Below are 25,474 nucleotides of genomic sequence, written 5' to 3' on the forward strand. Positions count from 1 at the left end.
TCGGTTTTCATGTGAAAACAGCAATACTGGAGACGCTCCCCTTTAACAGTATTTTAGAACGAGAAGAGGGAAATTATAAAGTGGAAAGAGCCTCAGCCTGGGACAGAAGGCTGGACTTCTGGTCCCTGAGCACTCGTCTGCTCCGTGGGAACCTCTGCCAGCCCCTTCCCGCTCTGAATCTCAGCCTTAAGTGTGGGAATCAAAGGAGACCATGTTTTATACCTTACATTGCATATTAATTGTTCCTCCTTTTTATTTTTTTGTTTTGAAAATAAATTTTGATGATATCTGCTTAGAGCTGTGTAATTAATATAGTAAACCTAAACATAAACACAAAACGCAAAACAAGAACCAAGCTCTGGGCTTTCTGCATGAAACCTGGAGGCTCGCTCTTACCCTTGCATTTCGATGCAGTGTCTCTCAGGGAGACCGTGCTGCGCGTGCCGGCATGCCTATAGTCTGTTCATTATGAATCTTTAATGAGCTCATCAAAAATTTTATGTCTGCTGTAGCCCAGGAGCATTTTCTAGGGTTTCCTGGCACTTTTCTAGGGAGGAGAGTACATCAGAACAAAGAATAAATATCTCTTTTTTGGGGGGAGGGGAGGAAAGCGGCAGGGGTCTTGCAAATAGAGGAGCCATTAAGCAACACCAGCAGCTTGCGTCTCTCCCTTCGCGCTGGGGGGGAACCTCTGTACTTAGGACCCCTGATTTCTTTGCTGTTAGTGTGAAAAATTAAAGGATTGTCTTTCTTTTAATTACATGTTAGAGTTCTCTTAATCCCTGTTCTCCTTCCACAGTAGGGTTGGCATGTGTTTATAGAAGGAAAACATAGGAAGATTTTTTAATTTCATAAATAGCTGAGAATGTAATTTTCGTGTTTTTTAATTGCCTTTAAATTTTCTTGTTTTCTTCTGACTCAACTTGAGACACACACCACTTTGTTTTTTCTTAAAGGATGTTTAGAGTTCTAAGTACGCAGTACCCTGAAACAAATTTAATGGGCTTGGTACTTGGAATTCGTAAACAGATAAATGATGGACAGTTTGCTTCTAATTGTTAATATATTGCAGTGAAAGCCAGGCCTTTTTACATCTGATGCCAACCCACTTGCCATCCAGTGCTGTCAAGTCACTTTGGGGAACATCTTTCCAGTAAGCATAGAAAAGGCATATTTCTCCCCTAATATGAGTTTTCTGTTTTATATAGACAGCACCGTATAGCTTTCCCCAAAACAGTGCGATGAATCAGAATAGGGAATACACAAAATATTTTTCTGAAGCAATAAGAGGTTTCTAATGGCTGTAATTCTGAGATTCTCTTTTACCTGAGAGCGTTTTTAGATACCCAGCACATCATAGCAAAGAGACTTTAGAGAAAAGCAGTGAGACCGTTTTCAATTTAAAAAAATGTGTTCAGTTAAAATCTTGGGGTCCGGCCCCTATGTTTCATTCTAGAAGGCTCTGTAAATTTTTGATTGGTTTGAAGACCAAAGGGAAGTCACTGGGTTTGAAAAGCCAGCTCATACTTTGTCCTCCATCACTGTAAGCACAGATCTTCCTTGAATGATCTCTTCTTCTAATAGCTTATTGATAGTCTTGTTGAATTATTTCCTCATTGACTGTGGTTTTTACAAAACATTTTATTAAAACAAGTCATTTGTCTCTTTTTAGGTAGCAGTGCCTGCTAATATGTTTGAAACTCATATGGTTCAAAAAAAATCATAAAAAGGGTGGCTTTGTAGTATCATGAGTCCTCTTGTAAATAGGAGGGTTAATATTTTCCTTTGCACAGTCTTTCCTGGAGAGTAGTTTGTTTCTAAAGAATTCTCCAAGGGCACATTTTCATGAGACAAATGCAATTACTATTGAAATTAATGGTACATGATTACTTAAATTGTTATTAAGCATATATAATTAGTGTTTTGTAAATAAATGCTTAATGCAAAATAAAGTGCAACCCAAACAATCTTAAAGGAGAATAAATCATTAATTACCATGCAGATGATGCTGGAGATTATCACTGCTGCGAACAAGCCAACTTTGAGCCCCGAGAGGAGAGTTAGATGACAGGCGGCCTTGTGGCCTATTAACCCTTCTCTTTATAAGAGGAGACCCATGATGGGTGACGCTGCAAAGCTACGTTTTTGTTCATGAACTATTTGAAATGTGAAACATTTCAAACATATCTAACTGGACATATAAAGATGACTACTGGGGGACTCGCTGTCTTCTAATGCTGCCTTGCTACCGGCTGAGGGCACCAAGTGCAAATTGGTCCCCTCCTGGGTGACCAATTGCTTTTAAGGTGAAGTAGGGCTAGTGAAGAAAATGTCTCAAAATCTAATTCTCTTCATCTGAATGAGGATATTTCAAGGAATGACTTAATATTGAGTAGATAAATCAGATATATTTATACTCATTAGGAGTCAGTAATGGATTAAATAACACGACTTTTCACAGGTTAAGGATTAACGGTCAGAGGAGTTATTTTTTACTTTGTAAAGAATATGTATCAACTTGGATTTTCCATGGTTTTAAAGTTATTTCTTATAAGATTTGATTATAATTTTTTAAAAAAATATAGTTTCTGGTGAGCATTGCCATTTTGTTTCCTCTAAAGACCGTAGACTTTCTCAGCATTCTGGCGTTCATTAATCAGCATTGGAAATTTGTTTTTGCATCACTTTTACAACTAATTTACAGGCCACTGAGAAGTGAGGTTAAGATACTTGTAGCAAAATTGGCTTTGTTATTTAATAGTCACTTGTTTTGTATTGTCCTTTTTAAAAATCGAAGCATAACATAACTCTAGAAAAGCACACAAATCAATGGTGTATGTAGTTCTATGAATTTTCACAAGGTGAACACAACTGTGCAGCAGGCACTGAGATTAAGAAATAGAGGCCCTTCCAGTCCCCTCAGAGTCCCCCTCGGTTCCGCCGCAGGTAACCGCCATCCTGTCTTCTGACACCATAGGTTAATATTGAACACGCATGTTAATTTTTGACTGTCAAGTGACGTTATCCAACTTGATTCCCCATTACGCTCCTCAGACTTGTCTCTCTGACTAATGAACGTTTATCAAATTAAATCCCCTTTGGGAAATAATGATTTGCCACTGCAGAAGACAGTGAAGTCACATGGGAAGTTGCAAGGACATGACACCTTGCTAATCATTTTAACTCAATAGAATGGTGGCCCCTAATCATGTTCAGATATTTTAAGGAAGGACTTATTTCTTGACCGTGTATGACACCACGAAAATATATTCCTCTGCTTTAGTGACTTTCCTCCCTGATGTTTAATGAGCTCTGTGACAGTCTCTGGTTCTTGGCTTCGATTTTTAATGGGTGGCAACTGTGGTAGTACATTATGCTCAACTGTAGTCTCGTTTTCTGCCCATTCAAAGTATCTTTTATGTATGTTTTGAACAAAGTATATTAATAATGCACCTTTTATTACTGTGTCCTTTATATTTTTTTCATTTTTGAAATAAGCAATCATGAAGAATTTCTCCAAGAAAAATTACACATTTTCTTGTGAGATGGCCCAAAGGTTGAATGAAAGGTATAGGAGAAGAAAGGAAAGGCCAGCCCTCTGGTGCCTGTGCCTGCTCAGAGGCTTCTCACGATTCCTTTCTGCTTTCCTGGGCTCTTTTTTATAAAATAGACTTTTTTTTTAGATGGGTTTTATTTAACAGAAAAATCAGATGGAAATTACAGAGAGTTCCCATCTAAACTCTTACCCTTGCCCCTTCCACCCCCAGCCAATTTCTCCTATTATTAACGTCTCGCCCAAGTATGTTATATTTGTTACCATTGATGAGCTAATAGAGGTGCATTATTATTAACTAATGTCAGTAGTTTACCTTAGGGGTCCCTCAGGGAGTTGTACATTCTATTCTATAGGTTTTGACAGATGTATAATGGCCAGTATCCAACATCGTGGTATCATCTGCTTATATCCCCTCCCCCAAACCCCAGGCGGCCGTTGGTCTTTTTACTGTCTCTGGTTTTGCCTTTTTCACAGTGTCACGTAGTTGGAATCAGGCAGTATATAGCCTTTTCACATTGGCCTTTTTCACTTAATGATACTCATCTGAGGTTCCTCCAGGTCTTTTCATGGCTCGATGACTCTTTTCATTTTAGTGCTGAATAATATTCCATTGTCTAGATATACAAACACACTTGACGTGTGGAACATGACCCTGGGTCTGGTTCCTATTTTCCTTTCCATTTCACTAACCATAAGAGTTTATAAATGTGTAGCCATTATGGCTCTTGACCTCTGGGTGTTTACACAGATTTTGTTGTTTTCTCCAGTTCTCAAGACTATTTATTTATTAAATATTTTGAATGTGCCGCTATCTGATGTGAAATATTTATTTTAGGTATAAGGAAATCAGGAGTCAAAAGCTAAATCTGGCCCACTGGCTCCATTATGTTTCTTTTAAAAATTTATGTCCACTTTTTGGGATCATTGGTGCCCCCTAGTGAGGAGAAGGGTAAAAGCACTAGTTAGTGGATGAATGGTTTCTGTTAGCATTTCAAAAGGGATGGTTTAGCAGTTCTGTTGACAAAAATAACTGTAATATATTCTCTCTCTTTTTTTTTTAAAGAAATTGAGACCAAGAAATGAACAGCGAGAGAATGAATTGATTATTTCTTTCCTGAGATGTTTATATGAAGAGAAACAAAAAGTGCACATTCATATTGGGGAGATGAAGCAGGTACGGCATTTTTCTGTCTTATAATTTTACCAGGATACTGTAGAACAGTCTTGACGATGTTATGATGCTCTGAAATGTGTTTTTGTCCTTGTATTTTATTTTGTTACCCATTTAGAGGAAATTTGGGAATACTTAGATTGTGCTTAGAGGAGGTGAGAAATTTCTTTCGGTGTAGTGGGGGTGTAGTGGTGGTTTTGACAAGAGAACTGGTCTCCAGGGACAGGAATGAAGCGTAAGAGTGGATGGGCCACTTCACTGCAGGGAGCCGGTCTCTGTCACCTTCCCTTTTTCTTTGGCAGAACTACTTAAAAGGACCTGTGAGTTCTTTGTAATGTAAATGCTTTGAGAAAGTAAGAGAGCTCTACTGCCACATCAGCCACAACTTAGAGAGCCTGGGTTTTGTGCTATTCAGATATAGAACTTCCATTAATCCCATTCCGCTTGATGGAGGTGCAGGAGCTGCCTGCCATTCTCCACCAAACTGACGCTTTGTCTAGCTTTTCTGCTTGAGGGGTGCTGTATCAGCAGCTGGGGCCGCCAGCAGGGCTCTGCCTTTGAGGAGCTTCCAGTTTGGGATTCAGTATACATGGCGCCATGTACCATTTTCCTTTGTCTTTTAGACTCTGTGTTAAGTCATTTCATAATAACCATTATGGCCTCAAAATGTATACTTTATATTTGAGTTACTTAATGCTCAAAAATCAGTGAGGGATGTCTAAAAACTCCTTAGTTTTCCAAAAGTATATTGTATTTTTTTTTAATCACTCACTGAATGCTGCTTTTGAAGGCACTTTAATGCTCAGTCATGTGCCTCGTCCCTGTACAGAGCCTCTCTCTGCTTTACTGGTAACCTAACCACGGTGCAGTTTTACTTGGATGCACGCATAGCAACTCTCCCCATTTGCTTTCTCCCTTCCAGCCAGCCGGCTTTGGCAGTCATGTGCCATTCCTGAACTCTTAGAGCTCATGGACCATGTCCGACAATCTTTTTAATCTCATTAGCCAACCGTAGGGTCCCTTAGCAGTGACGCTAATGCCAGTACGCTGTCCGTGCTTTTGGCCTTTGGCCTTTGTGTGTGGACATTCCTGCCTTCCCAGCCTGGACCCTGCCTATAGCGTGGGAGTTCTGTGCTCCTCCTGTTCACTTTTGGATGGGCCACCCAGCCTGCTTTCAGTTAATTCTCTAGTTTACTTTCCACCCTTTTTCTTTTCTTATTTCCATACTTCTCCCTGCCCCCTTGCTTTTTTTTTTGCCACAAATAGTTTTTCCCTGTTCCGATTTTTCCCCCTAACTTGTTCCAACAGGAAATTGATAATTTTGAAATAATTTGTAACTGCTAGAGGGGAATGAGGCATTTATGGTGGATGGAAAGTTTTGACCTAAGCGCCAACTCATTTTTATAGAACAGAGTTGTATCTTTATGATTTGGGCATAGATTCATCCAGTGGAGAAACATATTTAATTTTTTTTTCCATTTGAAAACATCAAAGAATTTAATGTAAAAGACCAAGCCTCACCACACAGAATCGACATCTGGGCAGCAGTTTCTCTCAAGGTTCCTAAACGTTCTGCCACCCAGGAGAATCATGTCTGTGCCTATAAAAAAGTTACCTTGGGTGTCTTCCAGGCTGGACACCCTCTCAGGCTTTTCAGAGCAACAGCCAGTTAGGAGGTTGATCAGATGGCGCTTGGAGATTCACGCACAGAATCCTGCTCTCATCATCTTCTACCAAATAGTTTAACCACATGGAATCCATTACCTTCCTGGTGCACTGAAAATTTCTAGAGTCTTCGAAAATGTGTTGTGACTTGACCTAGAGAGAGGTAGAACCATGGTTTTGACAACTTCGTGGCTACCGGCCTCGAAAGTGGACAGAGGCTCAGGGCTGCAGTTCTCTGAGCCAGTGGTGATGCTGTATGTGCTTTCTAAAGACTAACATAGTATTGAATAGCTGCCAGAGGAATAATTTTCATAAAATGGGAAGCAAACTGAATGTGTCCTATAATCTTGCATTCAAGGATTCACTTTGGGCAAAGACCTATAATTTAATAAAGTTAGGGAGTATCATGTCTTAGTCAATGGACATATTTATTACCTCTACTTATATTCACAAAGATAATGCAAAAAATTAATAATATTAAATCAACTGCCACTTATTGAATGTTTGCCATTGTACCAAATATGGTTCTAATTCTTTACGTGAATTATTTCATTTTTTTGAGGTGGGTGGTATAATAGCGATGCTAGAGACAAGGACTTGGGGAGCACAGATCAAGCAGTGTGTTAGGTCCTGGTGGAGCCAATATGCTCGAGGCCTAAGGATATTATCTTAACTGTGCTTTTTTTAGGAGATTAACAAAATTTAATGTTATATAACTACCCACTGATTTGCCTGCCTCTATTTTCCAGTAGGATAAGTTTATCTTTTTTTCTGACATTTCGTTATGAAAAATTTCAAACATACAGAAAAGTTGAAAGTTACACAGTGAGCACTCATGTACCCACCATCTAGATTATACCATTTTTAATATTTTGTTATGTTTGCTTTTCCATTTATCTGTCCATCTATGATATCACCTTATTTTTGATGCCTTTCAAAGGAAGTTTCTGATATCAGTACTCTTTCTCCCTAAACATCGTTAAGTAGAATTCAGTATTTGTTCACAAAACTTTTTAGATAAAATTTACATATTTGGAAGTTGCATAAATCTTGGGTGTACCATTTGTTGAGTTTTGAGGACTTTGTACATTCAGGAAGCCTCAACCCCTATCAAAAGAGCATCATCCATCATGCCAGAAGGTACCCCAAGAACCCCTTTTCCAGTCAGTCCTCACCACCTTTTTTCCCCAGACAGCCACTGTTTTAATTTCTTTCACCATAGATTAGTTTTGCCTGTTCCAGAACTTTTTATTAATGGAATCATACAGTTTGTGCTCTTTTAGCTCTGGTTTTTTTTTTTTTTTCACTTAGAATGATGTTTCTTGATATTTATCCATATCGTTGTCTCAATCAGTAGTTTGTTCCTTCTTAGTCCATTGTGCCAATGTCACAGTTTTTCTCCATTTTCCTTTTGATAGTACTAGTTACTATGAATAAAGCTGCTAGTAGACATGTTGTGACACCTGGGATGGTGGGTTCTGAACTAAGAACTTCAGTGTAACAACAGAATTCAAAACTTGGCTCCAAACTTTCATGGTTAGAGTTCACTCATGTCTTGTGGGATGGGCAACATGACGACTGCTGTACTGTTCACTCTGGGGCCCAAATTAGAAGCTTTTCTAGGAACCAGCATCACCTTGAAGGAGAAACTTTTTGGTGCTTATTTTACAATAAACAAGGAATATGCTATTTTCTAAACATGGATTAGTTCCTAAATGTGAATTGTTTTAAATTATATTTGAATTATGATAGGCATAGAAAAGAATCTTATTAGATGGTGGCAGAGAGTAGAGGAAGCACTGAAGTCTGTACAGAGATTCTTATGGCATGGTTTAAAAAAGAAAAACATAAGTGCAGTTTTCTTTGGCCTGCGTAAGATCTACTACGCACAACTAGTCTTTTAGCTAATACTTTCTTTATATATAAAAAGAATCAACTCTAAATGCTTCTATTTTATGAAAACTTTGGGTGCGAGTTTGCAAGCAAATCCACAGCTTATTAATTTTGGAGCAAACTGGTGTTGGGTCCAAGGCAGCCCCATAAGAGCTCTTTGTAGATAATTCCCTTTGCTGCTACAAGTCAGGACGGGCTCTTATTCTTGGTAAATGATTACACAGGACTAATTGCAACTAGTAGGGCACCTACCTGTGATATGTAATGCTTAGCAGGCACTTAGTATTTGCTGAGTGTATCCGTTAACTTCCACTGTATGTTTTTCGTGGACTTGCCTGGCGATTGTTGCAAATGCACTCATTCCTTAGCAGGCAAGTATAAAGTGTCCAGAGTATGCTCAGTGTACTCTCTGAAAACACAAAGATAAATGATAGTCTACCTTCTTGCAGTTCTAAGCTAAGTCATTGTTTTAAGGCATGCTCTAATTATCATAGAAGTAAAACTCTAAATGAATAGACAAAGCCTAATGCAGCTCTTACCACAACTTTTTCTTTCACTTTTATGCCTTGAAAAATGTATAACACTCATTGGGATTTTATTATTTCAAAGAAGATATAAAATCTTTGACCAGCAAATAACTGAATAAAATAGAAAATGCTTCATCACAGTAGGAATTAGGGGAAGTCAAAGTAAGAGACCTCTATACCTATCAAAGTGGCAGAAATTTTAAAATCTGATGATGCCACTTAAAGGTAAGTTCTCATGCTGATACTGCAAATATGAATTGTACTATTTAGGGAGAAAAATTTGACAGTATCTGATACAGCTGAAGATGCACAGATCCCGTGACCCAGCAAGGACATTCCTAATTATTTACCTTGCAAAAAACTTTCACATATCACACTGATGTTCATAGCAGCATTATTCACGGTGGCATGGAAGTGACTGGAGTGTCTTGTGACAGATGATTGGATAAATAAGCTGTGGTACATGTATACGATAGAATATTAGCCATAAGAAGAGGTAAAATACTGCTCTTTTACCTCTGTGTGACGTGAGTGGACCTTGAGATAATCATGCTAAGCCAGACAGAAAAAGTTGAAAACCACATGATATCATTAATATGTATGATATAAACCTAAAAGCAACAAACAAACAGGACAAAAAACAGAGACTCATGGAGATGGACATAGACTAGTGGTTACCAGAAGGTAGTAGGGAGGGTAGAGGGGCGAGGTAAATGGTGTAAAAGGGGTCAAATATGTGGTGACAGAAAGAAATCTGGGAGAGGGGAACATAGAATGCAATGTGCGTGTGTGTATATATATGCCTTCCTGTTGAATTGTACGTCTGAGACTTACCGGATTTCGTTAACCAGTGTCACCATAATAAAAGTAAGTTAACATAAGCTCCTAAAAAATTTCAGAGCTGTGTACAAGAGAGGTTACTGCAGTCTTTGTAAAAGCGAAAAAAGGAATCAATGTTTAACAACATGAATATGAATGTGTTATAATTGAATAGTGAAATACGACACTCCGGTTAAAGTTGAGTGAATCAAAGAACATTTGTCAATGAATAAATCTTAAAAACAACACTGAAAGAATAAAGCTAATTACAGAAGGATATATACAGGATGATATGTTCATTTAAAGTGTCAGCTACGTGTAAACCAACATACATGTTATGGATACATACATATATAAAAGTACAAAATATGAGTTGATACGATAAATATCAAAGTCAGGAGAGAGGTTATTTCTGCAGATGGAGAAAGAGTGGTTTCAGGAAGCTTGAACTACGTCTCATGTGTTCTATGCAAAGCAGAAAGCAAATAGAAAGAATAGCTAATAATCATGATAGCTTTTATTGAGAGTCAAGTGTGTTCTGAGTGCTTTAGTGGGTATTAATTGATTTACATCTCATAACTGTTCTGTGACGAAAGTTCGTGATGCATCCTCAGTCTGCATGTGGGGGACTGAGACGGGCAGCAGGTAATGCCCTGCCCATGGCCACTTAGCTAGGGAGCAGCAAAGAAGCATCTTACCTCGGCATTGAGCTCTAGAGTCCATTCTCCTCACTATTCTCAACACCCACAAAATGTTAACTTGGCCAGAGAGAAGGGGGTGGAGTTATGTGAAGCAATCAGGTAAAAATTTATAGAAATGGGAAGCAATTTATCTAAAGGGTTTTATACTGCTTTTTTTTTTTTTAATATTCCTCTGTTAATAAGTAACATTAAACTTTATTTAGTGTTTGGCAAACAAAACTATTAGTTTACATTATGGTCAGTTAAAGGAGAGAAGCTTGGTGGCAGAGGAGAATGAAAAGGGTGATGAATACAACAGGTAGGGGAGAGGAAAAAGTAGAGGTCGAAAGAAAAGAATGAAAGGATTAGTAGTGGCAGAGAGAATGGATTCTTTGGTTAGTAAGTTAATTTTGTTTAACTTTATGAAATGCCCCAAAGGTAAGTTGTTACCTTACTTTGAAAAACTACCTTTGTACCAGAAGCTGTGCTCACTGCTTTACTGGCTTAACTTGTTTTAATCTCACAATACAGTGTTATAATTAGATCTTGAGGTTAAGCTCAAATTACAGAAGAGGAAATTGCAGTGCAGAGAAAGTAACTTGTACAAGGTCAGTTTGTGAATGATGGATTTCTGATCCGACTGCAGAGCCCTGCTCTAAACTGCTTTATTAACTGATTGGTTTCCAAGCACATTTCTTTCTTTCCTTTGGGGTAGACAAAGCAACTCTTTGAGGCAAAATTATTTCTTGGACTTGCAGCCATATCACTGAAGAGCAGGTCAGTTGGGGTCAGTTGGGGATAAAAAAAGGTACATTGTAGAGATTTTTCTGTTCCTTTAAAAAAAAAAAGACATTGTAAATGACTTAACTTTTCATTTTTTCACTCTTTAGACATCACAGATTGCAGCAGAGAATATTGGAAGTGAATTACCATCTAGTGCCACTCGGTTTAGGCTGGATATGCTAAAAAACAAAGCGAAAAGATCTTTAACAGAGTCTTTAGAAAGTATTTTGTCACGGGTGAGTAACATAATTTCTCCGAATTTAAGTTAAATAACTTTGTAAGAGAACATAAGATTCTGTTTGCTTTCATTCCCTTCAGTGCTCATCATGGAGTATAGAAGGGTGAAATCTTTTGTAATGTTTTCTAAGCATTGGAATGATGTTATCTACACTTTAAATTCCATTTTTAACTTGGCTTGGCTCAAAAAAAATTCTCTACTCTTTTGTATTATACTATATCCCTTTTTTTGTTGGTGTTGTTATTTATTGGCTAGTTTTTATTAAGGCTCAGATTAGATACATTCAGATGTGAGTTCGGTTCCCTCTTGTCTCTAGGTACAACTTAAAAATCCAGTTACTGTCAGCTGCCCTTGTTTTGTGCCTGGAACTAAATCTCTGTAGCAGGCAGTAAACGATAGCCCTCAGGCCAGATACCACCCACCTTCTATTTTTGTAAAGCTTTACTGAAACACAGCCACATCCATTCATTTACCTGTTGTCTGAGGCTGCTTTTGTGTAGAGTTGAGAGGTTGCCACAGACACCATATGGCCCACAAAGCATGAGAGATTTGTTTTCTGGCCCCTTACGGAAAAGTTTACAGACTTCAGCTCTACAAAGCATACAAATGCATCAGCCTGCGAGTTCTTAAAGAAATTACACCCCCCAACCCCAGTGAGTATAGATACTCTTGATGGCGCTTTTAAGAAATCAAAGTTGGATGCCTTTCTAGAGCTTGCAATATCTTCTTACAGTTCTTTTTGACTTCCTGACACATTCCATTTAAAACACATGCTGTATTTTTTAAGTTAAATTTTATTTTGTTTGAAGATGTTTCTGAGAATCTTGTGGCATCTTTAGAGATAATTAAAAACAGTCCATTTATAAAACCAGGGTTGGGGGTGGCCGCCTTCGAGAGCTCCCAAATGGAGAGAATATTGTTTGAGTGTCATACGACTGGCAGGGTAAGATGACTTGTGACTTGGGAAAGAGTTGTTGGGTACATTTACCTCAGTACTTGCTTTTCTTCATAGAGGAATTGTCTCTTCCCACCTATTAAACCTCCCAGCTGACTAAATACAGGATGTTTTGAAGCATTGAGGTTGGTGTGTTATAAAAAAAAAAGTGACAGAAATGTTGATGTCTCAATGTACACATGTTCGCAGCAGCATTTCTCAGTAGCATTTTTCCTAAGCTTATTCAAATAAGCCAAAATGCTTCTAGCTAATGTCTTTGCAGAAACCTCATGAGTCATGACTCAACTGCCTTTTCTTTATGCAGGGTAATAAAGCCAGAGGCCTTCAGGAACATTCCACTAATTTGGATCTGGACAGCTCCGTGTCTAGCACATTAAGTAACACCAGTAAAGTAAGCACATTTTTCTTTATATGACACCCTGGAGAAACCAGCAAATTGGTCTTACTCATCTCCTATCTACAAAACCTATCTAAAAGGACAAAAAAGGCCGCATATGTACAATCATGAAATTTTGGTGCTTCCAGACTTTGCGGTGCTGGTGGAGGGCTGGTCTTGTAGTTATACGTAACAAAGTAGATGGCCATTCCATAAACAAAGAAATTAGATAAAAATTTTAGACCACTGAGATCTTTTAAAAAGCCACCAATGAATTTCTTCCCCAAGTATATTTTCCAGTATTAAAAATAATTAAAATTGGGAAAACCTCAAAAGTAGGTTTGTGAATTCTGTGAAGTATGCAACTTAAATTCCAGAAACGTATTTCACCCTCTGGCTGCTCTACGACGTGATTTCAACATTGCTGTTTTTTATAAACAAGCACCTAGGCTCCAGCACTCACATCTGCCACCAAACACAGCTTGGTGACAATGAGCCAGCTGGTGGTTCCCTTTGGTAATAAGCCTGTATCTCAGTCCTTGTTTTAATTTCTTGCTTTCTAGACAGTAAGAATATTTAAACTTGGTTAGTTCTGCTTTTTAACCACCAAACTGTGGATTTGGAGTTTTGTGCTAGGGAGGTCAGCCTACCTTCTGCTACCAGAGAGCTGCAGATGCAAGAGAAAGGGAATTTGGGGGGCGGCCAGCTCCTTACCACATCCCTCCTGGGCATGTGGCTTTCAGAGTTTGTAGACCAGTAACCAACAGCAAGAAACATTTACCATTGCAGAATGGTCCACAAACACTTAAATACACAAAATTAAGCTAAAATTTCACAAATTTACAGCATTAACTGTAAACAACATGTGATATGTACTGGTATTTCCTGTTCTATTTTATTTAAATAATGTTCATGGCAGACCACTAAGTTGATATCACTGCCTACTGTGTTATAGTCTACAGTTTGAGAAACACTACCTTAGATGAGTGCTTCTTAAATTCTGAGGTGCCTCTTTAATGGGAGTTCAGGTTACAATGCAGATTCCGATTCAGTAGCCCTGGAGGGAGGCCTGAAATGCTGAACTTCTGACAAGCTCCATGTGAGGTTGATGCTGCTGCTCTGTGGACCCCCTGGGGGGAGTGAGGTCCTAGACACCTGTCTTCTGAATATGATTTTCCAAGTTAAAATCTAGTGGACTGTAGCGCTTTCTGCCTTCCATCTAGCTCGTGATTCAAGTTTGGAAACCTTATGGTTTATCTGCTATGTGCAGATGACTAGGACAGAGCCGCTATCCTATAGGAACTTGCCTGGAACTTCCCAAAAGTAGCACCAGAATCAAGTAGAGCCCTGAGAGTTTGAGTAAGAGATGGTGGTAACCTAGTGGTCCCAGGAGCAAGAGAAAGGGGAGCCCTGAGAGTTTGAGTAAGAGATGGTGGTAACCTAGTGGTCCCAGGAGCAAGAGAAAGGGGAGTCGTTTTTGGTCAGTGGAACCAGAGAAAGCTTGGGGAGGGGGCAATGATGCTTTTGGATTAAATCTGGAAGAAAGTATAGGAATTGCACCTTTGGAAGTGGACAGGGAAGAAGGCATTTCAGATAGATCAGTGCACATAAAGATGCTGTGAATAAGTCATGTCACTCGGGTGACTTCTCTAGTAAGACTTCTGCTTGTTTTAAAATTGTTCTCCAGAACACAAATCTAGGCATATACACATAGCTTGAATTTATACAGTAATTCTAAGAGAAATGCAACTTTTCAGAAATCACCTTTGTGTATTGTATGTGTATCTTTGTATGCACACACACATCTTTTTTTTCATCCTGAGTTTGAGAAACTGTTGTAAAGGTACACATTTTATATAGTTGGATCTCTTCCAGTAAATCGATCATCTAGGAATTGCATAGAAGCTGAACATTTGAGTGGCCCTTTCAAGTGTAAGATTAAGCTAAGGGTTAGCTCTTTCACATAATTTGGAGGGTTGTTAATGAGAATTGAGATGGACAGGTTTGTGTGATCAAGGTTATTTGCTGTGATGTATTGTCTTAGACAAATTTTTAAATCCTTAAAAGAATCTTTGAAACTGTACAATCTTGAAGAATAAAAAAAATTCAGCTGTGTTTAGAGTAATTAACATTTCATAACGTGTTGGAAATTAAGCTTTTCTTCTCTAAAGCCTACAAAATTAAGTGTATATAACGTCTTCCCTCAATAAACATAAATTTAATTTTTTAAAATGAAAATCCTTAATACTTGTCATCTACAACGGTGGTCCCCAACCTTTTTGGTGCCAGGGACTGGTGCTCCTATGAGAATCTAATGCCCGATGACCTGAGGTGGAGCTGAGGTGGTGATGCTAGTGCTGGGGGGCAGCTGCAAAATACAGATGAAGCTTCGCCGACTGGCCCACCACTCACCTCCTGCTGTGCAGTGCAGTTCCTAATAGGCCATAGACCAGCACTGGTCCGCAGCCTGAAGGCTGGGCCCCCCTAATCTAAAAGGCACTCAACTATATAGCAAGCGAACAGATAAAATTTTCCAATCTACCATTAGATATATTCATTCCTTTTTACTCTTTTCATGTTGATTTGTTTATACCTTCTAACAATTTCAGTAGAGACAAGCTGGTACATTTCCTTTTATTTTATAGTTTTTGATTTGAGAAACTATATTGGCCACCAGCCAAATCCTGTGTGCAGCATTAAGCATTGGCTTGCAGGAGTGGTAGTAGTTCATGCCTTTGGAAAAGTATGCATCTTGAAAGCCTACGACATTAAAATATTGTCATGATTCTCAACAGATACTTGCATACCCACTCAGTAAGTTCACTGAGTACCTAACAAAAGATAACATTTGTATAATATTTTACAGTGAACAGAGTACTTTCTGTTATATTATCTTGCTTAGTTCTGAAGCCCAGTGAGATAAATTTTCACTATACTCTTTTACAGATGAGGAAACCGAGGTGCAGAAAGAAGCTGATTGGCCCTGAATCGTGGCAATAAATGCTTAGAGAGAGATTTTCCATATTCTAAGGATAATATAGGATATAATTTTTAACCCTCAAGATTGCCAACTTAAATCTTAACAGTAAATCAGATTCAGAGAGAGCCGTAAAATGTGGATATAACATGTATGAACACACTTGGCAGAGAGAACTCAATTTGTTTAAACAGTGCAGACAAGTTATCCAGCACTCATTATACTTCTTATAACCAATAGTAAAGAGTTGTGTTTTCTAAAGAGAGGGAATTGTTTTGGTTTTGCTTAGAACAGTTATGATTTATGTCGCTCATGCTTATGTTTGGGCAGTTTCCTATCTTTTCAGCAAATTATAAACTAAGCATCTTATCTCTGAGAAGCAGGCATTAAAGGAACCTTGTTTCCTTGTACATTTTTGTGGCCTCTAGGTGGCATTATAATCAGATGTGCTCACATACTGAAATGCTTTCCTGCCACTGGGATTAGAGATTTGTGAATCCCACAGATTCCATGTGATGTGTCTGATCTGCTGTCTGTCTGCTGCCAGGAGCCATCTGTGTGTGAAAAAGAGGCCTTGCTCGTCCCCGAGAGCTCCTTCGGGCTCCTCAGCTCCTCGGACGACCAGTCCAGTGACTCAGAGAGCCATCCCGTGGAAGAGCCGGCCTCGCTCTCACTGCAGCAAGGCTTCAGGAGGCGCGCCAACACCCTGAGTCACCTCCCTGGAGAATGCCAGGAACCTCCAGAACCTGCTCAGGGGTCTCCAGGGCTCTCACAACGCAAACTAATGAGGTATCACTCAGTGAGCACAGAGACGCCTCATGAACAAAAGTAAGATTTGTTTAAAATGTAAATTTGTTGTACAAATAGCTAGGGCATACCTGTTTCTAACCAGGTATGTGCATCCAGGTGGTTTTTTGGGTTTGTTTGTTTTTTGGTGGGTGGTCAAAGAAAATCTGAGTCAGGTTTTATTCTTGGCTTAAAAAATAAAACTTGAAGAAGGAACACATTCCTCCCACCTTGCTCCTTTGGGAAACAAGTGTTCTGAGGAAGCAGGTAAAAGTGAGCAGAAATGGCCCTTACAGGGTATAATAATCACTCAAGCAGCATGAGGGGCAGTGTTGACTTTGGAACTGAGCTTCTGGTTTGAGGAAAAGGAGCAGGTGGGACAGCAGGCGAATCTGCTCCCTGGAGAACCTGGACCATTTCCGTGGCAGGACGGAGATGCAGGGGTCAGTACCGAGCTGAGCATGGGGGATGGCGTGGGCGCTGTGCTGGCTACAGCAGTCTTGGGGTTCTGGTCCTAGCCGTGTCCTGAACTGGTTGTGACCTGGGCAAACTTGCTTAAATCTCTGAGTGACAAAATTGGAATAGATGTTTTCTAAGATCCTTGAGTGTAAGAATTCTAGATTCTTCCAACAAGATTTACTAATTTATTAATTGGTCTCTAATGAGCACTTGGAATTTCCTGGTTACAGAGATATGGTAACAGAATATGATAACAGAAGTTCTCTCTGTTCCTTCTGGGGTTCCTTGGCAATTCATTTGACCCTGAGTCTCAGAGGCCATAAATCGACATAGGGTTACCTTTAAAAATGACCTTAAAAATCTTTTGTAATCCCTTACCTCGTAAACATGTGGTGACACCTACCTACAGTCACTGCCTTCTCCTGACTGATGACAACAGAAGCCACAGGACGTGTGTCAGTGCAGGTCATACACGGATAATGGAGATTTCACCTGGGGGTCTTTGAAATGTTTCCAGTAAAGAAGCGACAGCTTAACAATACTCGAATGATGTGACAATCTTCAAAAAACTGCTTTTGTTGATATTTTGTTTTTCTTTTATTCTGGTAAGAATGCTTAACAAGAGAGTATCAGCAACCGCAGACACAGGGTTGCCTGGCAGCTCTCTAGAGTTTTCAGTCAGCCAGTGAAAATAGTTGGGCTGGCTCTTTGGAATTGGGCTAGGTAACTCTGACCTTCCAGCAGGACAGACTTTCGAAGCTAACGTCAAACAATATGACATTTTAGAGACAAGCATAGTTCGAGGCCTTACGACGTTCTTGTCATGTTTCTGGAAGCCCTGTGCACATGCCGTGTGCTTACTTCTCTTCTGCCTCTCCACTGTGCTCCCGCCCCTGCCCCTCGATTTCTGGCACCTTCAGTGACCATGCAGACACTCCTGTCTAGAGACCCCTAGTCCTCTTCCTGAGGCTGCTGTTTCACACTGGGCATCCGTGGTGGGAAATGAGTGTCCCTGACAGCGCGTCTCCCTTCTGCCCCAAGAATGAGCCTCCGGTTGGATGGTACCGGATGTAGGTGCTGAGAAGGAGGTCCGGGAAGTGCCTCTCCCTCCGCGCCTCCCTCCCTCCCTCCCTCCCCCGTGTGGATTCTTCTCATTTCTGTACAGGAAATGAGCCACTGACATTCAGGGCAGGTTATTGTTCATTTTGAAGAGAGACATATTTTTAAAACCCTGGATTTTGTTTTGCTTTCCTTTGCTTTTGTTTTAATTAAAATTTTTTTCCCTGTCAGTTCCTAAAAAGGGAATAGAGGAAACGGTACCATAGGGCGTAGAGATATGTGGGAAATGATCAAGAATGACCTTTTATGATACTCTTTTTTTCCTTTACTAAAAATTGCCTTTGCCAACGAGAGTTGGGATGCAGAAGCGAAGTGAAAAGCAGCCCTCTCCCTCTGCGATGTTCCTATAGAAACGGCGAGGCACCAGCACCACGGCCGTGCTCTCCCGTGTCCTCCCCTCCGTGTTCCCCCTCCGCGTTCCCCACTCTCCCTCTAACCTCCCGCCCCGTGCTCTCTCTCTAATTGCTATTTAGTGGGAATCATCCACCTGTTGGCAAGTCTAAAAGTTGCTCAGGGCCTTCAGCTCCTGCTCCTCCACCTCGTCTTAATCCCTCCGCCTCCTCGCCAAATTTTTTTAAGTACCTAAAACATAACTCGAGTGGAGAACAAAGTGGGAGTGCCGTGCCAAAGAGGTGAGCACACTCGCATGGCAAGTTCAGTGTCGTTTGTCTTCACAGGCGGTTCACACAGAGGGGCTTGCTGTATGGAGGGAGCCTGGGCCACTGCGTGCATGTGTGCATGCGTGTGTGTGTGTGTGTGTGTGTATGCGTGTGTGTGTGTGTGTGTGTGTGTGTGTGTGTCTGTTTTTGGTTTTATTTTCAGTCTATCATTCAAACGGACTTGATTTTCCTATTAATGTTTCTCAAAATTATTATGAAAACAAGTCTTGATGGGAAGCCATTTTTATAAACTTATTCTCACATTCCTTTGTCTTAATGCACACGTGCACACGCGCGCGCACACACACACACACACACACACACAGGTTAACAAAGATGCGTTTGACCATGTACGCTGCGATTTGTGCCATATCAGAACCTTCCTCTTTAATTTAGAAAATTATTTTTCCAATTTGAAAGAAGTGTCTTTTGGAAGATGGACTGAATTTTTATTACTGTTTTTTTCTTTTTTATTATAAGAATGCTTAACAAGAGATCTACCTTCTTAATGCATCTTTACAATGTAAAATACAATATTGTTAACTGTAGGCCCAATGGTGTATGGCAGATCTCTAGAATTTATTCATCTTGCATAACTGAGTGGACTGATGTTTTTTAATTAATTGATTCCATTCATTTATGATAGAATTTTATTGACTGAAAAATGGAAGTTAAATCTCATTTGTAAACTGTTTTTAGTTTTTTACCTGGTTTAATTTTCTCAGCGTTAGAACCAAAATGTTTCTTTTATCTCAAAGCTTATGTTTTATACTTTGTGTGTTTGTATTTCTTTACCCTAAACTCTTTTTTCAACCAAACTCTCAGCATCTCCTACCGTAATGCCCTGCGGAAAAAACTTCATTCTTCTTCCTCTGTGCCAAATTTTCTAAAATTTCTGGCTCCTGTAGATGAAAATAACACCTCTGACTTTATGAACACAAAAAGGTAGGGTTTAATTTAGCTATATCAAGCCTGGTAGAAGTGTTAAATTATTGTTAGATATACAGGGATTTTTCAGCTGTTCTTTTGCTATTTAAAAAATCATTTTAGCTAAATCTGTTGTATCTTCTTTCTTATACTTTTTGTCTTACTGAATGTCATTTTAAAAAATGTACAGTTACAGTGAATACACAATGCAATATATATATATATGCACACACCCCCACACATGTGTGTGGGTGTGGGTGTGTGCATATATATATATGGGATATATATGCTTTACTGTTGAATTGTACACTTGAAACATGCTGGGTTCGTTAACCTATGTCACCATAATAAAAAAAATATATAGTTAACCTATTCTCTAATTTCGCCTAGGATTAGTTTACTAAAATGTTATTATCTTCAGAAGATAAAGAGAGTCTTAACCAGTTCTCTAAGTGATAGCAATGTTTCTTGATAGTGAGCATATAGCTGGATGTCTGTAAGTTCAGGCGATTGCCTAGTTGTGAGTGTATGTGTCTGTGTGTATACACACACGTGTAAATTATAAAGGGTTCCCCAAGTTGTCCTGTGAAGAGGAAGAATATTTTAATAATTAGATGTTATTTATGTATATTGATACATATACTTTGTTTTGTAGTTTTAAAAATACAAATGTTAAAACAGTAGTCATCAGCAAGTGACCATATAGTTATTGCTTTGACGGTTCTGTGTAATTTAAATGCTTTAATTTTTTGTGGCTGCCTATAGAGACACAGACCTATGCTGTGAAAATATTCCCACAGACAAACAAGGCAAGATTGAGGCTCTGGTGAAAGTGCCCCCTTTGGACAATTTCTTTTTAATGAAGTGGCACCAAGAGAGGCCCAGTTGGAAGCTAATGATCTGTGGAGCATTTTTGTTAACATCTTTTATAATAGAAATAAATCGAGGGCATGTAATCTCTTTTTATGAGAAGTGTCCAGTAAGAAAGCAATGCATTAGAATTATTGACCCATTGTGGGTTTGATTTAACTTCTGCGATTCTCTATGTTTTCTTATACAAAGATAATTGATAATACAGTATTTTGTTTAAAAAAAAACCAAAAAGTCAAGCTAAAATACCTTTTTATATCTCCCACCAACTGTAAATCAATTTTCTTGTTATTTTAGCGACTTTGAATCCAAAGCCAACTATCTCGGTGACGCCAGCGGGACCCCCATAAAGACACGAAGACACTCATGGAGGCAGCAGATATTCCTCCGAGTGGCCACCCCACAGAAAGCATGTGATGCCCCCAGCAGATACGAAGGTGAGGCCCACCCCTGAAGTAAAACTGCTCGGTTCCAGCGTTTCACCCAGAACAAAAGTACATTTGGTGGAAGAAGAGCCGAAATGAGATTTCAAGTCAGAATTATCCCCTGATTTTAAGGTTCCCTGGGTAAGAAGCTCAGGGAACCTCAGGGAATGACAATGCCTGTAACAATATCCTCAAATTCCAGGGGAACCTATAACAGGACTCAGTAGTTTGTAAGAAACACCTTGTGTTAAAAATGGTGCCTCTGCTGAGCTTTTATGATTGATCACTCACCACCCTGCCCATGGGTATGTTGAGGGGCTCTCCACCTGATGTCTGCCACTTCCCTCCTTCCCTTCCCACTGTGTCCCCAAGCTTGTCTCTATTCCTTCTCTTCGGTCTAAGTGTAGGCTTACACACTACCTTAGTATGTGTGGTTTTAGAGATACCCCTGATCCTAGTCACACTTATAACACTCTGTCTGTGGTCAGTTGCTGTCGCTCAGCCTGGTGTCACAGGAGGACTGTCTTGTGTCTGTTCATCCTTCTTGTGCCCCTAAAGAAATACAGAATATCAGTCTTCAGGCCTTCTTATGTTGAGTTGTATTGTAAAAATGAGTTCAAATGCAGTTTTTCTAAAATTAATATTTGTTCCTGCACAGTGATATCGCAAACTTTCAGCAATAAATCTTTATTCTCATTAATTTTTTTAATTAGAAAACATTTTTTTCTTAAAAAAGCAAAACAAAAATGTAGACCTCAAAAGATTTTTTGAGTTCTTCAAATTGATTGTAGTGTGGGTTCACTCTTGTCCCTTGACACACTTTCGCATGTCTTTTAGGAAGCAGCAGAGGCTAATCCGAGAGTCTTCAGGCTAGGTTCCTGCACCTGCCTTGGGGTCGGGGGCCGTGTTGGAAGGACCCTCCCACAGCCCCCCTCCCCACTCACTCTTCTCACCCTCCACCCGTTTCTTATTTCTTCTCTCTCTCTGTCTCTCTTCTGCCTCTCCCTTTCCCTCCTTTCGCAAAGTTCTCCTTAATATTTAATTTAAAAAGTGAGTCCTCTGCCAAATTAAACAAGAGCCTGATTTGGCTTCAGCTAGCTTTGGGACATTAATCACATAACTTCACTTACACTTAGTCCCTTTAGTCGTAAAACAGTTATAGTAATGTTGACTCTTCCTATCTCTTGGAATTACATTAAATTATAAATGTGAAAGTACTTTGAAAGCCTAAAGTTATGTATAGTGATGTATAGTGATAATGTTATTTTGGTTACCTTTATTGAGAATGAAGCATCAATGTTAAGCTTCCTATACTGTTCTCCAGCAGAAGTAGTGTAAAACAACACTAGAAAGTCTGCGCTCATAAATTCAGTGAGATTTAAAAATATTTTTTTTTCAGTAAATTGAGTTATTTCAATTTGAATCAATTTAGAAAGTTTAGTTTTAAAGATTTCATTTTCATGTTGGAGAAAACAATGGCCTAGGTTGTGTGAACCAGTTCCTTCCTTCTTGAACTTCTAAGCCACAGGGGTCTGCTAGGACGAGGGCAGGGGGGCGGGATAGGGGCCTGTGCTCCTGGGAAGCAGCTCTGGCCTCTGAGGAAGCGATTGGTGACCTCTGCAGGCCCCATAACCCCCACCCCCGTGCCTCTCTCTTCCCGGATGTAGGGGGTGTGGCGAGTTTCCAGGTGGGCACTGGCATCTCCCAGTGGGTGTCTGAGGACCAGAGTCCGAAGCTTAGTCAGTGCTGGCAGAGGTTTGCTTCTCTGGAAGACCCAGAGTGTGCTGCGCATTGCGTGAGAGCGCGGGCTCGCACGTTGGCCCGTGGGCTGAGCGCTAGGAAGAGGAAGGGCGGGAAGCATCATCACTCGTGTCTGCATTTGCTTTTTGGAAGCGTTTCTTTTCCACCAGCATAGTCTGGGAATGTTGTAAGAGATGGATATTTAATTCCAAGTTGCAGTCTTATTTATGATGTTTGCCATGACCAGGTGTCTTTGGTGTAATCTGGGCAAGCCGACGCAGTTGGGCAAAAGTTTGGAACAAATGAGGTAGGGTAATGGGTTGTTGCCACCGAGGTCAGAGCACTGAGTGAACAGATTCCTTTAGAATCCTGAACCCCGGGCACTGTAGTCTCTGGGGACTGAGAACAGAGCACTGTCATTGACCATGTGCCCCAATGGAAATGGCACCAGAAGAGTCCTCAGGTGTCTGCCTGACGGGGCCCCTTCGATCAGCCACATACTGGTAGGAAAGCAGAGAGCTGGCCTCTTCCGCGTGGCAGGGGCTGAGGAGGTCACCGAAGTGCTGTCAGGGAAGGACTGGCGGGTCCCCTTCTGAAACCAGGAGCGGAGCCAGCTGGGCGCTGGAACAGGCCATCTACATTTCTTACCTGTGACACAGGATTAATTATGCCTCCTGCCATACTGATTGAGATAAGGAAGCATAATGTTTTTACTGACTTAAAAAAAAAAAGCTTTCGGAATTCATAAGATTAGAAAGTCAGTGAAGCGAATGTTTCCAGTATAAAGTCACCTCCCACCGTGTGGCAGTCCCTCTGGTGCTCCCGGCTGGGTGCGTCTCTTCCCGCAGCCCCTCCCCAGGGGCCGCCGTGGGGCTGCTGCTCTCCCGCACCCTCCCGCCTCACGGAGCCCCTTGGAGGAGCTGCTGGACCGAGTGACCAGGGTTTTGACTTCTCACTGCCGGTGTGAGCAGAATGGCCGTGCCTCACTCTTCCCCTGCCCCGGTGGGGCGGCCCACCTGCTGCAGACGGCTCCCCCTCCCAGGTCGTGGGCAGCGCCCTGTGGGGGGCGTGGGCAGGGCTGGGGAGGGCGTGGGGGAGGGGCAGGAGGGAAGCCCAGGCGGGAGAACTGAACTGTGATTTGTGGCTGAAACGACAGAACAGCAGTAACTCAGAAGTGGAGTTTCGGTGTTTAAAAATAGTGCCCCAGTACTTCGGTAAGCTGTACCACCCAGGGAGTTGTGGCGATTGCAGTGCAATAGTGTATTTAATGTATTTAAATGTATAATGTGCAGCGGTAATGCATTTTAAGTGCTTGGCGTGGTGGCCAGGAATGTAATAAGGACATGGAGGGCAGCGTGAATCAGCCTGTCCCTTGTTAGAACAGTTCTGAGTTTTCAAATGATCTTTCATGGACTGAGCCAAGTCCGGCTCCTTGTCATTCCGTCCCTTGGTTCCGTTTTGGTCTCTAAAGCCACGCTGAATACACTGGCTTCCAGTTCCTGTTCTTCAGATGGCAGAGGGTCGTAGAAGCAGCTGCTTCCTTTAAAGCGGGTGGCCATTGTCCCTTCACCCTCACACGGTTTTGCTGTGGAATCCCTTCTAGTCAAAGCCCTGTCCTGTGAGCACACTGCGTCCTGTCCCAGGGAAGCCTGCGCCCAGCCCGCTGTCCTGTCTCCAGCCCTCACCGCGCGCCTCTTCCTCACGCCGAGCGGCTGCCGTGCCCTTAATGCAGCGGCACCTTCGTGCTCCGTTTCTGCTTTAAGTAATTAACTCTCCTTATTGAGTCTTGTGGTATCTCATCCTTTGGGCCATGAACTCTTATTTTCAAATTAGACTGAGTTCTAGCCGCACTAAGAAAGGGCTTTTCAAAGGCTTTTCCCCGGACAGTTCAAACCTGTGAAGTGTTACAGCACTGGTTTTGGACAGTCCTTTGGGGCTGGTTTTGAAGCTTGAGTCTGGTGATCAGGCAGGTACATTGTAGAGAACCATGTAAAGTTGACAAGCTATGCCCTCCGTGTCTTTTAAGAAATTGGTAAAAGTGCTGAACACAGCAGGGCCATGCATAAATACTGAAACCCTGTTCTGCCATTCTTAGTTCATAATCATCTCAGATTTTACAGGCCCCAGACTATTTGGCTGCTGTCAGTTTCTCACTGTCATCTGCGGGCGGTTGAGCTGAGATTGTCTGGGGAGCACCGCCAGACATCACCCACCTTCCCTCCCTGACAAAGATTCCTGCTGGGGCTCCTTATTCTCGCCACACACGCGCCTCCCTGAGGCCATTGCACGAGTGGTTCCTTCTGCGTGGGCCGCTCGTCCCTGGTACTCCCACGACTGACGGCCTCACTTGCTTCAGAGCATTGCTTAAAATAGCCTTTTCAATGATGCCCTTCTGGCCACTGTCTCAAATGCACCCTCCCCCTCCTACTACCAGACAGTCCTAATCTTATCCTGAGTTTTTTCCCATAGCATTTATCTCCTTGTAGCAAACTCTAGCATCTGTTTACTCATTATCTTCATCATCAGGTTCCCCATGTCTACACAGGCTTTATGGCTTTTCAAGGATGTTGAGTAAATTGCTCAGATTCTTAAAACAATATTTGTTCATTAGTGGTTTCTTAACTCCCTTCTCATTCTCCTGTTTCTCAATAGGCACCTGACCTTTCTGCTATCTTATTAAAATTAAGAGATGCTATCTAAATTTTGTATTATATTGTAGGTACTTTGTATTTGAGAGAGAGAGAAAGAAGGAGAGAGAAGAGAGAATAAAAGCATTTAAGACTGAATTGGTATAATAATAATAACTTATTATGCCTTTATTTGTGGTAAGCACTTAACATGAATTATTT

The 25,474-nt window shown here is 40.8% G+C and overlaps 1 protein-coding gene across 7 annotated transcripts in view; it reads left to right on the forward strand.

Annotated features, from left to right (window-relative positions):
- TBC1D1 (TBC1 domain family member 1) overlaps nucleotides 1-25,474 on the forward strand; it is a 197,340-nt gene that overhangs the window by 103,769 nt on the left and 68,097 nt on the right. For 4 of the 7 annotated variants that reach the window (XM_016140716.2, XM_016140711.2, XM_016140714.2 and 1 more), the window contains 7 exons: nucleotides 4,620-4,730; nucleotides 11,202-11,330; nucleotides 12,592-12,678; nucleotides 16,188-16,468; nucleotides 18,478-18,636; nucleotides 19,489-19,608; nucleotides 20,758-20,897. In XM_016140716.2, the coding sequence (XP_015996202.1) occupies nucleotides 4,620-4,730; nucleotides 11,202-11,330; nucleotides 12,592-12,678; nucleotides 16,188-16,468; nucleotides 18,478-18,636; nucleotides 19,489-19,608; nucleotides 20,758-20,897 (1,027 nt within the window). Of the gene's footprint in view, nucleotides 1-4,619; nucleotides 4,731-11,201; nucleotides 11,331-12,591; nucleotides 12,679-16,187; nucleotides 16,469-18,477; nucleotides 18,637-19,488; nucleotides 19,609-20,757; nucleotides 20,898-20,922; nucleotides 23,668-25,474 lie in introns of those variants that run through there. The other 3 variants (XM_036227602.1, XM_016140713.2, XM_016140717.2) reach the window with 3 other exon arrangements.

Source organism: Rousettus aegyptiacus, unplaced genomic scaffold, assembly GCF_014176215.1.
Source record: "Rousettus aegyptiacus isolate mRouAeg1 unplaced genomic scaffold, mRouAeg1.p scaffold_m13_p_10, whole genome shotgun sequence".
NCBI classification, from domain to species: Eukaryota; Metazoa; Chordata; class Mammalia; order Chiroptera; family Pteropodidae; genus Rousettus; species Rousettus aegyptiacus.